Consider the following 15,432-nt stretch of genomic DNA (forward strand, 5'->3'; position numbering starts at 1 on the left):
CAACTCTATAAAGAAAGAAACTATTATTATCCCTTTTTTGCAGATGGAAACAATTTAGGCACAGAGAGGCTGAGTAACCGTTCAAGGTCATGTAAGTAAAAGGTGGAAACGCTGGTATTCAGTTTAGGCTTCAGGGCCTGCCCTTGGGTTCACAGTTAGAAAAACACATGAACTGAAGTACTGAGTAATACATGGATGTCAGTCTCAGAGGAAGTCTTGAGACAGATGCCCCCCAAATTCTCAATTTATCCCTGTCCTGTTGAACATTTTTAAAAATGACATACATAAGGAAATGAAGAGATTGCTTATAAAATCCAGAAGGATGTGGAATTTGGAGGAATGGCTAAGATTTTTGATGACAGAATGAGAATTCCAAAATATCTCAATTGACTAAAATGATGACCTAGAAGTAACATTCAATTTAATGAGTAAGTATTAGATCCTGAATTTGAGGTAAACAAAAGTCTCTACAAACACAGCACAACAAAGAGCGGGTTAATTTCAACGATTATTTCTCCTCACAATGGTTCCTTAATCCCTAGAGCCAACCAGTGGCCATGTCCTATGAATTCACCTCCTTAACGTCCCTTGGTCTGTCCCTACCTGCCATTTCTCCTGCCTCTCCTCTAACTCAGGCATTCACTGCCTCTCTCTTCTACCTCCACACTCTTGCCTGTCCAATCCTTCTGCCACAGAGCTCAGAAAATCTCCGTAGCTCACGGTTCTGCACCTGGTACACACTCACCGTCAGTGGCTCCCCCCTACCTCATTTAAGGCCACTTCCTGGAGCTTGGCATTCATGGTCCTCCACCATTTTGGTTCAGCTTTCCTTTCTAAAACATTCACCATCTGCTCTTCCTTTTCCAACTGTCCCCCACCGCCTTGACATCATTTTGATTCCTTGCTTCCTTCAGCTCCATGAGCCTCGATTCTGTCTAAATCCTCCTCATCCTTCACAAGGCCTACTTCACGTCCTTCATCAAGCTCTTGTTGTCCTCCTTAGGTCATTGCTTTCCCCTGGAGCAGCTTGCCATATTTCCTGCCATAAATTAATGCTGTGCATATATACAGGTCCTATTTCTTTGTCCCTTATTTCCCTTTCTATCCTCCACCAAGAGTGCAAGCTCATGAAAGCATATAGTCTGTGACTGATTGGCTTCTGCATCCCCACACACTCACAGTGTGGAGCTCTGGTAAATGTTCAATCAATGGGCGACATACGCAATGATAGGATGTAACAGGAGGTGCTGTGTCCTAAACTGGGTCCTGCACAAGGGAGGTGATGGTTTTGCTGAAGTACCAAGAGCAGACCTGGGACCCAGCTGGAATACTCCTTTTTAGAACAGGCAGTGCCAGGCTAATGGGCAACAGAGAAAGAAGACTGGGATGGTGTATAGACCCAAGACACATCGGAAACTAGCACTGTTCTGTTTAGGGGAAAAAAAGACTCAATGGACCATGACAGCTATCTTCACATATTTGAAAGGTTTTAATGTATAAAGATTAAACTAATTTGGAATCACTCCAGGAAAAAGCACTGTGTCCAATGGATAGGGGACTATCATTCCAAAACAAGAAACTGTTCAACAATGACCAGTCTGCTTTGCGCAGGTAGCGAGTTTCCCCTCACTTGACATGTTGAGAGGTCGGATCATAAATGAGGAGGAAAAGACTTCAAGCTATTACTATGATTTCAAGCTATATGAAATTTCTGTGGCCCAGAAATTCCAGTCTTAGACAGCTACCCGTGAACAGTGGCTTTTAAAATTTTTATCTGTGTATCCCTTAAAGGAATTTTGAAAAATGATATTCTCCTTCCCATATTTAAAAATTGATATTTAATATTTTTCAGCATGAGCTTAAATGGTAGCAAAAGATGTGTTTTTTTGGCATATTATAAATAGTGACACTTTATAATCATTATTTCAAGTGTACCCAATGGAATCTCAGTACTATTATACCTTCAAAATATATATAAATAAGCTCTTCTTTGACAGTTGGATATTTTTCATTTTTCTCTTTGAATTATTATTTTTATTTTAGTTCCTCACTGAATTTTATCCAATACATGCTTGAAAGTATTTTATTGACTGCTCTATGATAGTTTTCCGCCAAAAAATTATTTGTACAAATTAAAGTCTAAAATATTTAGGATTTCCTGTTACCTTGATTATAACATAATTATTGATGATATGTATGATTTAAGTCTAAATATAATTTTTTATGAATCATTTTTGAACAAAAAAAGTAAAATATTATTGGGAGAGCATCTCTCAGTGAGGTGGTTGGGTTTCTTTTCTTTAATTGGCTGATGTAACTGTGGATAAATATTACTTAGTCTGGAATAAAGGAGGCTAAGCATTCATCTAAGCTAATGCCACATTCATCTTTCCAAACCACTACTTCCTGCCTCACTTACAATGACTCCGTGTCATCCACTATACAACATCTAAATTTTCAAGTCTTACTTTTGAAGACCTTTTGTTATGTGGTCTTATTTTTCCTATCAAATATTATCTACCACTACCTCCTGCTAGGAACTCTGTTCCATTCAAGCTTTCTCCTCATTTCCCCCTCTGAATATCAGACAAGTATGTCTATACTTTCTCCCCATCCCTGTGATACCGTATTTATTCTTGGTACCTCCCTCAATCTCACTCGTCTTTCTAAGGTGCAGCACGTATCTGTCTGTGACATCTTTCTGGATTGCAATCACTCTTTCTCTCTCACATGTTATTTCCTCTGCTCTTCTATTCTGTATTGTACAAGTAGTACCTGATTATGAAATCTCTACTTAATTACACACCACATAAAATTTAGTATTTTATTATACATTGTTTTCTCTCCTAATTGTTTCAGGTCTTGTCAACCAGACCATAATTTGTTCCTATTATTAGCTTTTTATGAGAAGTGCTATGATCTTTTCCATAAGCTCAAAGAGATTTTTGAACCTAGAGAAAAGAAATCAGAGGGAAAACTAAAGGTTTTCAAGTTCAGAACAATGGTTTTTCTTTTCCACTGATGCTGGAAACAGTGTGTCTTTTTATAACAGCAGGAAGGCTATAGATCAAACATCAGGAGGAACACATTTATGAGAAGTAAAAATAAATCATATTATAGATTATTAACAGTTACTAAGAGTTTGAAATTGCTTTCCTTTAAAGATCTTTTAGAATCACATGACGGACTGATCAAGATCTGCAATTTCCTCAAGGAAGACATATCTTATGATTCTAGGCTTTCATGAAAATCAAGGCTGACACTTCGTCTAACCCACCCAATGGCCATCCTAAATGTCTCTGTCCCGTGGCCCTTTCATTCCCTCAGTGGTTATGACTATAGAAGCATCTAGGAGACTATTTCTGTGCATATGTTCTCATCCGGTCCTTTGACGAGCTCAAGGGTGTTCCTTCTCTATAGTGGTGGAAAGTTGGGTTATGGAGGCAATATCACCAATCAGAACAATCGTCAGGTGCGAAAGTCACTTTGCTTAGCACCCAATAGAAGCTGTACCTGTAGGCCGCTGTGCAGGTGTCCTTATACTCCTGGAGCTTCACACACACCATGTTGAGGAACTGATCTGAGTACGCGCTCAGGTCATGCATCAGATTCAGGAGGTCCTGCACTGTCTTCTCCACAATGATTGTGCTCTGGGAAGGGACACAGAGAGAGGATACAGAAACTCATGAGTTCTTTTCACTCACCTAACGTGCAGGACAAGGATGGACAACTAAAAGGAGGCAATCATTTAAGACATTTGAGCTTTCCTGGGAGGATGTGACATTTGAAAATACTGATTAAAACTGACAACAAAGTAAGTATCTTACATAGTGCTGGCCTCCCAAAGACCTGAGAAAGTGTTCTCTGTGGAAGGACAGAGGACAGGGATTTTCCGATTGATTCATGGAATTCTTAGCATCCACAAGATATCGCGGTGGCTTTTCGGGAGGAGAATACACATTCAATTGGGGCCTGCTGAATCATAACCCCCAGGGCTCTATTTTGAGGCAAGGGACTTCTGACGGGCAGCACCAAGAAGAGAGCTCCCCCAGATTTGTTTTCAAAGTTTCAAAACCATCCATCTATTAAAAATAACAACTAACATTTGCATTGTGCCTTACAGTTTGTAGAATGTTTTCACATACACAGCATATGTTGTCTCACTTGAGACTCACAGAATAACCAAGAACATTTACTGGGCTCTTATCAGTGCAAAGCATAGTGCTAGGCAGTCTACATGCGTCATCTCATTGAATCCTCTCAACCCTCCTAGCCCCAAGGTGAATCCCGCAAGCACCCCCAGTTTAAAGATGAAACAGGCTTAGAAAAAGGAAGTGAACAAAGCCAGGGCTCCAGGCTTTGCTCTTTTAATTCCACCATTCTGCCTCTAGGCTAGACCTGAGTTCTGTCTGCAGCCCAATTTCTTTTTCATGAGATCATAGTACCATATTTCCCTGAAAATAAGACCTAGCCGGACCATCAGCGCTAAAGCATCTTTGGAGCAAAAATTAATATAAGATCCAGTCTTATTTTACTGTGATATAAGACCGGGTCTTCAATATAATATAATATAATATAATATAATATAATATAATATAATATAATATAATATAATATAATATAATTAATATAATTAATATAATTAATATAATATAATATAATATAATATAATATAATATAATATATAATACTGGGTCTTATATTAATTTTTGCTCCAAAAGACACATTAGAGCTGATTGTCTGGTTAGGTCTTATTTCCGGGGAGATACGGTATTTCCTATTGCTGTTGCCACTGTAGAAGCAATGTCCAGACAGACTCAGACATACTTTAGTAATGAATTAGAGCATCTCCAAGGGAAAAAAATAAGCCCATCTTACAACGAGTGGGCAAGAGTACGTACTATGCAGCAAATCGGTGTTGTATCTGAAAAGAGGCACATCCAGTAAACTCTTTAATCTTTAAGAAAAGACTGAGTTGTTTAAACCATTCGTTCATGCCTCTTTCAAAAGGAGCAGACATACACTGGAGTAAATATTAATCACATACACAGCAGCTTGGAATCCAATGGTCAATAAATGGTTTGGTGAGTACGTATTTATTTACATAGAATTACCTAAGCTATGGTAGACTTAGCCATAAAAGCAAATATTGAAAAAATATTTTTTTCCAGTCTGACCGTGACCCATAAAAGAATCGGAGGCATTTTATTATGTTTAAATGCACACTATGGGATACAGGGTTTTGGTTAATTTGTTTTCTCCTGAAAAAAAAAAAAAAAGGACAAAAATGTACAGCTTTTCTCAATACAATGGAGGCTCAGCTTGAGTTAGAGTTTACATGTGTATGGTCATTCAAGATTATTTGCTTGTAAAGGTTTCTTATCATCTTTCTCTGTCTTCCGTTCTCCTCACTGCCCCAAAATAAAACAATCAGAAGGTAAAAAAGGAAGGAATAGTTATATTCTGCGAGGCAAACCAAATTACAGTCTCTACAGAATCCCCGCAAGTTCAACTTCCTTTTCTGTATTGATTTTAAGATTAAAACACTGCAGCTTCACCTTGACCCATAATCCCCTTTCTCTGTAGTTGTGTTTGAGTGACAGGAATTGATTCTGCTTAGCTACATGTCCCCATGCTGCTAAGAAGAATCGAAAATCCTCATCCTGATTTGGAACACAGGATATCCTACAACATGTGGACAGCAATTAATAAAGGAGAGCGGAGTTCAGCCATTCTAACAAAGCCAGTTTAAAATCTAAAACGCTGCAAGGAAGATGGGCATGGGGAGATTGCTCAAACTGAGAGAAGGGCCTGGTTCTATTCCCAACTGTGCTATTGATAATCAACTCTGGGGCAGGTCTGGGTCACTACTTCCTTCCTAATGACTCAATTTAGTTTTCTAATAACCAAGGATCATTTGATGGCTCCTCTAATCTACTGGCCGTCATCACTCAGGTATCCAATCGGTGCACTGGTGCTTTCAAACTTAGGAAACAAAGTACTGTGCAAGTGTTCTAGGTTACCCCAGGTCTGTGCCTGGTCTTCCTAATTAGATTATCGACCTCTCCAAAGCAAGACTCGCTCTCTTCCTTTTGTCCATCTCCCGTCCTTGTCCTTTCCCACTTGTTTATAGTTTCTCAGGATCTTCAGGATAATATTACTAATAAAAGAAACAGTACTAATTCCATTCAGACACACACATAAACCTCTCTGAATGTCATATACACATACGTGAGGGATGCTGAGACCAGACATCTTTGCATCTTTGCACTTTGGGTGGGTTCGGTTTGGTGTGTTTCTCCACAGTGCTTTCAACTGACTAGAACTGTGCTGATGGTCTGGGAGAGGAAGGGGAGACTGTACACAGAGAGTAATACTCCCTGGAGATAAAGGTTTTGGGGTAAACAGGAAGTACCTGCAGGGACGGATTAGAACGCAGGTTTAATTTGAATGGTTGTGCTCAACAAAAGGGCCTATTGTGCTGCTATATGACTACCTACAATTTTCCAGCTATTTGGTTGGTTTACCTTGTCATGGTAGCACTCTGGCTAACCAAGAACTACATTCTCTTCAAGGAAAATGACCCTGCAGTTTGCCAAATGATGGGTATTTTTACAGGGGAAAAAGTTCCCATTTTTCAGGAATTTATAACAATTTCCAAATCAGTGGCTCTGACAGATAAATGCTGAAAATATCCAATTTCTAACAAAGTCAATTCTGTTTTTATTTATATGCTCTCTCTGGCATCACAAATGACTCATTGATTCATTATTAATTTTGGGATTTGCCGATGTTGAATATAATGACGTCTAATAAGTAAAACCCTGATTTGATTCATTATAATTTCTATTAAACATATCACAAATGATTGATATTTGTTCAGAAACAACGCAATTCTCATTTCTTGCAGCTTATTACCAGGTAATAAAGTCTGGGCATGACATGAAAAATGAGAAAAGGAAAAAGAAAATCCCAGAATAGAAGAGCTGATGCAATTAAAAAACCATTTCTATGAAAAATAAACAACTAAAGTTTCTTACAGGGATATACCAGCAATCTAAAATACAAAGAGAGTGCATGAGGACCAGCTCTTAGGTTCTGCACTTTTAAAAAGTTTAATGAACGAATGAATGAATGAATGAATGAAGATGATTGGACCCTTGAGGCCTTGTCCACTGTTTGCCAAAAACGGGGCTCTGCAGCATGATACTGATGATATTATAGAAAAGTGGCTCTAAGCTCAAATAATTTGACAAATGCTGAGTTCAAGAAAACTGAAGATGTTTCTTCACTGAAAGACTTTGGAAACTTTTAATATGCTAATATCATTGTGATTCTTAAAGAGAAGAATGTGGTACTCAATCTTCCTCTAACAATTTAAGCAAAGAAAACATTTTTCATAGCCTATCTTTTCACATCTACTGGAACAGTGTTTCCAGCACATGGTTTGGGAACAACTCCCTCCAGTTCTCTGGTCATACTGATGAGGACACTAGGTCCAAAGAACATACTTGGGGACACATGAGGAGCCCTGATAGAAATAGTGTGAGAATCCAGGTCTCTTTCTTCTCAGCCCATGTTTTTCACATGCCCAGCCTTTGAAGCTCTGGCTCCTCCTACCTCTCCAGCCCTCTCTCTCTCCAGCTGCACTGAGTATGCCCCCACCCCCTGCTACGATCCCACTAAATTACTAATCATTCCTTGATTGCACCAGGCTATACTTCCTGCCTCTGTGCCTTCCAGATTCCCAACCTCTGTGCCTGGGATGCCCTTTCTAGCTCTTGCCTCTCATCCTTGAAGAGTGAGCTCAAGGATTATCTGTTCCCCTTCTGTGCTATCAGAACACCCTGGCATAATTTTAGCTCAAGTCCCAAAAGGGGTTTGGCGACCCCTGGTTCACTTGACCTGGTTTCTTCCATGAGACTGTAAATTCCTTCAGATTGGTGGCCATACCTTTATATCTCTACTACTAAACTAGTAAGGTATCTGGCATATTGCAGGTACTCAACAAATGTTTATTAGGTGAATTGACGCAAATATAAAGCACAGTCAGAACAGTGTGAAAACACAGATTTAAAGTAAAACGTTAATGTCAAATAGTGGGTTAAAAGCCTGACTTGATAAGGTGGAACCAGACCACAGCTTCTCCATTACTACATTACTGTACCTTAATTTCCAGTTCTAAAGACTGACTTTTTTATTTTACAAAAACATTCCTAATTTTATCTGATTCTACTATTTTCTATAATGGCAACCTATCTATCTATCTCTATGTATATCTATATCTATCTATCTATATCTATACCTATGTGCTAAATTTAAAGTTTTAAGACAAATAAATAAATTCACAATTCAGGGGTGGAAAAAAAAGCCAAAAAATCTTCAGTTTGGACCATGCAGCCTGTATATTGGTGCTGTTTTAGCCCCTGGAGCAGGGAGCAGGGATTATTCAGAGATGCTGCAAAGAAGCTAGGGTTCTGGGAAACTGCTTCAGGAAGAATTTCAAACAGAAAATAAATCATTCATCGCTGCAGACACCGCCACCCACCCGACCCCAACACCACACACACACCAGCGACTGTGAAGGAAGGGGCTACATGAATGTTTGATGATGACAATACGTTTCTGTTTATGAGGACAGACTCAACTACAATTCAGGAGAACTTGCCACACCGTGCTGTCCTCACAATTACTGCCAGCGCCAACTGGTCGCTGGCTGTAAACAAGAACCGCAGGCTGCGGCGGGATCACTTTGCAGTGCAGACAAATGTCCTATTATAATGTTGTATACCTGGAAATTATGGAATGATATACTCATAGACCAGCTGTACCTCAATTAGAAAAAAAGGGGTAATAGCAACAGTGACAGTAATGACAGATGCCAGAAGGCAATCTGCTTCCTGTTTTTTAATCTATATTTTGATTTCTGTGATGCTGAGCATTTCTGAACGTGGTTACTTTTTTAATGAGCCAGCTGGTGAGAGGCTGTGCGTCCAGGCGTCGGTGCCTGAGGAGCTGGCACGTGTCCCCTCCACGTCACCCTCCACCTCACAAGCAGAGTGACCTTTTAAAAAGGTGTATCTCCCACAGACACGAGTGCGTGTGTCCATCAAAAGACACGAACACACTATGCAGAACAATTTATTTGTAATAGCCCTAAAAATAAAGTAAAAGCGATCCTCGTGTCCATCCACAGTTGACTGGGCTAATAAATTGCAGTGCTGTCACACAATGGAATACTGCACAGAAATGAAAAAGGACGGATGACCTGCAACGCATGACGACACGGATGAATCTCAGACCATATGCTGAGTGAAAGCAGTCGGACAGACAGCAGCACCGCTGTATGGTTATTGTTGTAGTTTAAAAAAAAAAAAAAACAGGAGAAAAGCAATCTTGGTGATAGAAGTCCTGACTGGGGAGGGAGACCCTTCCAGGTGCCGGACATACCTTGCTTGGGTAGCTGATGCGTGAGTGAAAAATATGTAAAAATTTTCTGCACTTAAGATTTGTGTGCATCACTGCATGTAGTTTGAACCATCAAAAGACAAAAACTAATGTTATATCTGATTGTGTCTCTCACCAACTTACGGCGCGTCGATGCACGAGGCCCTCATCACGTGGCTTCTGTGGCCTCCCCAGCCCCATCGGCCACCATTTTCCTCTGCCTCTCTAAGGGCAGGCACATGGACTTCTTCAGTATTCATTCCCACGGCAGGAACCTCACTTGCCTGAGAAGTCCTGTCCCCTGTCTTCCTTTGCTAGAGTATTATGTTTCAGGTCTCAGCAAAAACTCCTTTCTGTGGGAAGACTTTTCCTAACCCCCATTAGGTCCTCTGTTAGAAACACCTAGAACATCACCCCCCCAACCCTTTGGTTCTCTTTCTCTGGAGAACCAGAAACATACATCTTTGCTGGGGGAGGTGGAGACGCTGATTGGGAGTGACATGTAGTTGGTGGTTGGTTACATGTTGTGCGTGTTAAATCTCAATTTTGAACAATTTATGTCCACCGTTATACCAACAAATAGGCAACCCTTCAAAAACTGAGCTGAGAATACCACCTGTAAGTGTGTAAGCGATTACAGTGGTTTTCACTGCTCGTGTGTTTTCACACCATGAAGACGTGGCAGTATTGTCGGCGATACTACTACAGACCACCAGAAGTGTTCAGAAGGATCAGAAGTTGTTTGGGGAAAGTGAAGGGAACCTAAGTAGTTGATTAGATAGATACATACTTATTAGGTCAGTATTTTCTCTGTGCCAAACATCAGGCTAACTGTAGAAGAGGAAAATCCAGATGAGACAAGATCCCTGCCCTCCAGCGATCTGCGATACCAGTAGATGACAAACAAATTCACAAATAAGGACCAGAAAGTGTCGCAGGTGCTATCCTGGGCACCTGTATACTGTACAGCAGAGGCACCGAGGAGAACAGAGTTAACTGGACTGGGGTGGAAGGAAGGGGGTGGGGGTTAGTGAGAAAGAGGAAGTTATAATTTAACTGAGCTCTGAAAGATAAATAGTGACTTATAGATTGAAAAGATGGAAAAAAAGGACTTCAGGTAGATGAAGCAGCATGAACATTACATAGTGTGGGATTCAGGGAATTGCAAGTGGTTCTTCAAGGCTGGGGCGAAGAAAGGGAGCATGTGTGTATGTGTCTGTGTGTGTGTGTATCTGTGTATATGTGTGTATAGACCAGGAGCGCAGGCTGAGGAAGGAAGGCAGAAGCTAGATCCCTGAGGTCCCTTTATAACATATATATGTGTGTGTGTATGTGTATATACATATATATATGCATATATACGAGTGTGTGTGTGTGTGTGTGTGTGTGTGTGTGTATATATATATATATATATATATATGTAAAAGCTAAATTTTGAGTATTCCTCTTTTCTCCTTCTCCAACAAGAAAATACAACAAATGAATCCTATCTGATGTCACTGATCACTAGATGTCCCACTTCATGTATAGGAAGACAATTTCAAAAGGTTCCAGTTTTCAGAAAAGATAAACATACAACCAAGAGGGACATACATACCGAGGCTATCTTTGGCAGCCTAAAGAGGTAGGAAGAATATATGAATAGGCTTAAACAAAGAAAAAATAAGGTGAAAATTAGGGGCAATCAGAAAAACTATATCCCTTTAGAATGCATGTGTGTGATTACAAAATTTGTCAATTAAAAACTTGGGAAAGGTATGTGAAGTACATTACCACTAATATTTTTTTAAAGTTATGGTTGAATAAAATCTATACCTACCATATCTTATAAGCACAGCTGGCTGTTTATGAGGTTTATTTAGGGGCTTGTGATTTCCTATTCAAAACAAAACAAAACATAATAGCAGGAAAAGGGAAAGAAGTATACAGCAGTTGTACATAATTAGGCTTCGAGATCCCAGGGGGCATCTCTGTTTCCCTAGCTAATATTAGGTAATAAAAGAAGTGTTTGTTGACTTATATACTTCATATCAACTCCCCTTGATATGTAAGGGAACCCAGAGAGTGGAACTAGATCAATGAAGAGGTAGCGCTAGCACTTGTAAGAAATATACTCAACTCCACCCCACCCCAATACACACACACACACACACACACACACACACACACACATTTATATATAGTGTTACGTGGTAGGGGGATATAGAAGTGTAATAACAACATTAGCATTAGCGGCTATAGCACTTCTTTTGTTCCAATGCTTTGGGTATCAAACATGTCTCTTTTCCCAATAATATTGATATTATTGGAATGCTATCATTTAGAACAAGAACCAAGTGATATTCCAAGAGAAGGTGCAAGCAAGTGCAGAAGACAGTGCAAGGGAACAGGAAGAAAGGTGGGGGGTCTGAACTGGGTGCTGAACGGTGGGTGAGGTGTGGACGCACAGAGAGGAAGAGGCAAGGTATTTTAGACAAGAGTAACGGTTGGGGGTGAGGGGTGAGCTGGTGTCCTGCAGCAAACAGGAGACCAGTGTGACTGGAGGAGGGAATTCCAGTGGAGGAAGGGGAAGGGAAAGGGGTGACTAGATGGGGGGACCTCACTAGTGGACTGTCGGAAGGACAGCTGAGGGCCTCCTCCTGCAGATGGAGAGAAGCGGGGCCGTGTATTAGGAAGTGGAGCTCGGAATCCTAACTCCAGAGCTGCAAGTGACCCATGCTATCCACAGTCTAGTTCTCCAGTTTTAAAGAAAGGAAAACAACTCAAGTAAACATTAAAGGGCTTGTCAAAGACACACAGCTAAGCTTACGATACTCCAAAATCGAGATCCAGCTCCCTTGGGCCAAAGCTGATGATTAGAGCATCAAACAGAATAAATTACTGTAGGTGATTATATCTATTGAAAAATATGAAAAAAAATCAATGCAGAGAGCAAGTCAGAAAACAACTCATTTGTCACTGTTTGAGGTGACTATTAAAATAAATTCTTCTTTGAATTTTGATAAAGAGAAAGAATTATGCATTTGTTTACTCTGTCTTTCCAGTAGAATCTCTATTTCAGGATTACCAAATAGTCAGAGCTCTACTTTTCGGAAGCGCACCAGCTGAGAAACACAGGGGAAGTAACAGAATTAGAAAGTCACTTTGCAGCCCCTAATAGAACAAGTGATTCAGGTAAAGATTATCGATTGGTACTAAAACAACTAGATGAAATGTGACAAGAAAATGAGCATTTTGGTAGCAGCAAAGTTATACCAGACAGATTACTTTCTGGTTACACGACGGAAACTGTAACAGAGGGATCAGGTGGTCACGACTCTCATCCAGGGGTCAGTTTTAGCATCACTAACGTTAGAAGGTATCTTGTACAGGTCTGCTGTCACGGAATATGAAATATAACATTCTCTACGGTATATTCTTACTAAAAGCATTTACCCACAGCAAGGCACATTATAATCCAATTACTGAAAACCAGTGATAAATAGAAAAATCTTAGAAACCAACAAGAAACAAAGAAATGATATTTGAAAGGGAGAATGGACTCAGGCCTTTTGAGTCTCATTTCGATGTTCTCTTTACTGCCCTGGGCTGTGCCCCCTCCTGAGGAAAATGGTGTTCGATGAAGATGGACCCAGGCTGACATATGGGGGTGGACTAGAGCTGTGAGAGTTCATAGTAAGGAGGATGACGGAGGCCCCAACAGTCGTCAGGGTGGCTTGGGCAGTGGTGACAGGAGGAAAAGAGGTGACAGAGAAAAAAAGAGCAGAGGCAAAGAAAAAAAAAAAGAAAGCAAAGTATGATAAAAGCTAAGGAAGAAGAGTTTCGAGGAAAAGGGCTAAGTACGGGCATCCAACTTTTCAGAAACAAACCAGACACCAACAGAATCCTCCAATGAGGGAAGAAGAACTCCAATGGAGGACTTACTTCAGGTAATAGCGTCCCCTGGAATTTTATTTCCCAGTTGCATGTTGCAAAATATTTTCTTTCTGTTCAAAGAGCCCAATTTTATTCCATGTTATATAATCCAGTTCTCCACATATTAAAAAAAAAAAATCCTTTACTCTTGTCAATGTAAGTTTTTTGTTAAAGGCAATTTGCTCAAAGAAAAAATAAAGGAAGTAGCATAAGTGTTAAAAGGCTTGAAAAGGAACAAATGTATTACAGAGGAGCTTATAAAACGCAGATAGGTATTCGAAGATAACCAAATCCTAGTTGGCTTGATTGGTGAAGGTAAAATACTCAGGTACCCTTGTTTCCTTTCTCTGATATTGGATATACCTGTAAATATAAATACAATTTATAATACAAATTTGAATGTTAAAATAAGTGACCTACTGATCATTCATCTGTCAATCTCTCCAATATTTACTGAGCACCTACTATGTGTCAGGCACTACCGCTATGCTACACTCTGGGAATAGCTGTTACTGTAATGAAGTGTGCCATATAGCATAGGTCTAAGTGCTTTATATGCATTAGCTCACTTAACTCCATATAAATTCTATTTTAACCATCTATAAGGTGGGAACAATTATCCCTATTTTATAGTTGTGGAAGTGAAGTAGGAAGAGATCAGAGAGTTGTCCAAGGTCACAGAACTGTAAAGATTTAGTTCCAGCCAGGATTTGAACTCTGCAACCTGCATCTTTTGTTGCTTCTAGTAAACACACAGAAACAGTAAGTGATGAGTTAGTCTTCTGAGGCATTCCACGGTGCCAGGTGTAGCACGTCAAGGTGACAGAGAATTGATTACGGAAGAAGGTTACTGTGACCTTCAGAGGGCAGATTCGGTGGTGCGGTTGGTGAGACCAGAAGCAGGTTTATAAGAAGCTGTGAAGGGAGTGGCGAGGGAAGAGAGACACTCACTGAAGACATTTGTCAATGAAAGGAAGGTGTGAAGTCACTCAGCAAGCAGAAAAGATGTACTCAGGAGAGGAAATGAAGATGGGACCCTCCTGCTTCCCACTAGACTGTCCTTATGATCAGCCTTCTGGAGACACAGGCCACTCCAGTGCCAGCAGCCAAGAGTCTCATCAATGACAGTTTTCTACCAGCAAGTGCTCTTCTAGCTTCACAATTTCCTGATACCCTGGCCTCTTCATGTACCCACCAGTGACACCTGATACAAAACAGTTGGTCATAAGGACACCAGATGGCCATACAGACTTGGGCTAAGGGTTCAAACTTTCCTAAACGACTTTTTATGATGTTTTCACATACTTTTCCATGCCCTGCTAACAATAGCAGCATGGCATTTTCTAGCACCTTTTTTCCTGAGCACTCTGAGTACTTCACAAATACCTCAATCAATATTCCAACAGATTGTGAGAAAGTGGAAGTCATTACCGTCCCTATATTTTAGCAAGTCTAACACTTAGCGTGGTTTCAAGGAACAAGCACAACACGTAGAAGGAGGTTTCCAAAGAACTCTGAGCCGCTATCAAAGATGGTCTTAGGTGCCAGCATCTCCTTCAATTTATCCAATTCTCAATCCACTCTGACTAGGTTCTTTCACGTTGCCAAGCATCTGTATTCACAGAAACCCTTCTCTTGATGTAGCAGCGTTACTCAAGCGTTTTATGTGATTACTATGTCCTTTCAAAGATTACACGTCCTCAGTCACTCAGTGTAATGTCAACAAACAAACAAATCCAGAAATTCACAGAGCGGAACCTTTACACTTCTTCCTTTTTGCCAGCAGAGGAAGGCGGCTTCAACAGGAGGCCCCAGTGGCCCACGCTGGCGCACGATTCATTAGGGAAGAGCTACAATATATAAATCAACATGTCAGAGGAGGGAGTCGGGCTGGACCCCGTGGGAGTCGCGTACCACACACACATTTGTTCCACTCTGTGCAGGCTCGCCTGTCTTTGGGGGCTCACACCATATAATAATCAATTATGCTGACAAGTTTCCCTGCAAATTGTTTCAGCCTCAGTTACTCAGGCACCTCAGAGGTGAGATCTGGGGCCCTCGAAGGAAGAG

At 40.4% G+C, this 15,432-nt stretch overlaps 1 protein-coding gene across 2 annotated transcripts in view; it reads right to left on the bottom strand.

The window, feature by feature from the left end:
• EXOC4 (exocyst complex component 4) overlaps window positions 1-15,432 on the bottom strand; it is a 634,133-nt gene that overhangs the window by 132,134 nt on the left and 486,567 nt on the right. For both annotated transcript variants that reach the window (XM_033099157.1, XM_033099158.1), the window contains exon 12: window positions 3,514-3,650. In XM_033099157.1, coding sequence (XP_032955048.1) covers window positions 3,514-3,650 — 137 coding nt within the window. The remainder of the gene's footprint in view (window positions 1-3,513; window positions 3,651-15,432) is intronic.

Source organism: Rhinolophus ferrumequinum, chromosome 26 (genome assembly GCF_004115265.2).
Source record: "Rhinolophus ferrumequinum isolate MPI-CBG mRhiFer1 chromosome 26, mRhiFer1_v1.p, whole genome shotgun sequence".
Classification (NCBI taxonomy): Eukaryota; Metazoa; Chordata; class Mammalia; order Chiroptera; family Rhinolophidae; genus Rhinolophus; species Rhinolophus ferrumequinum.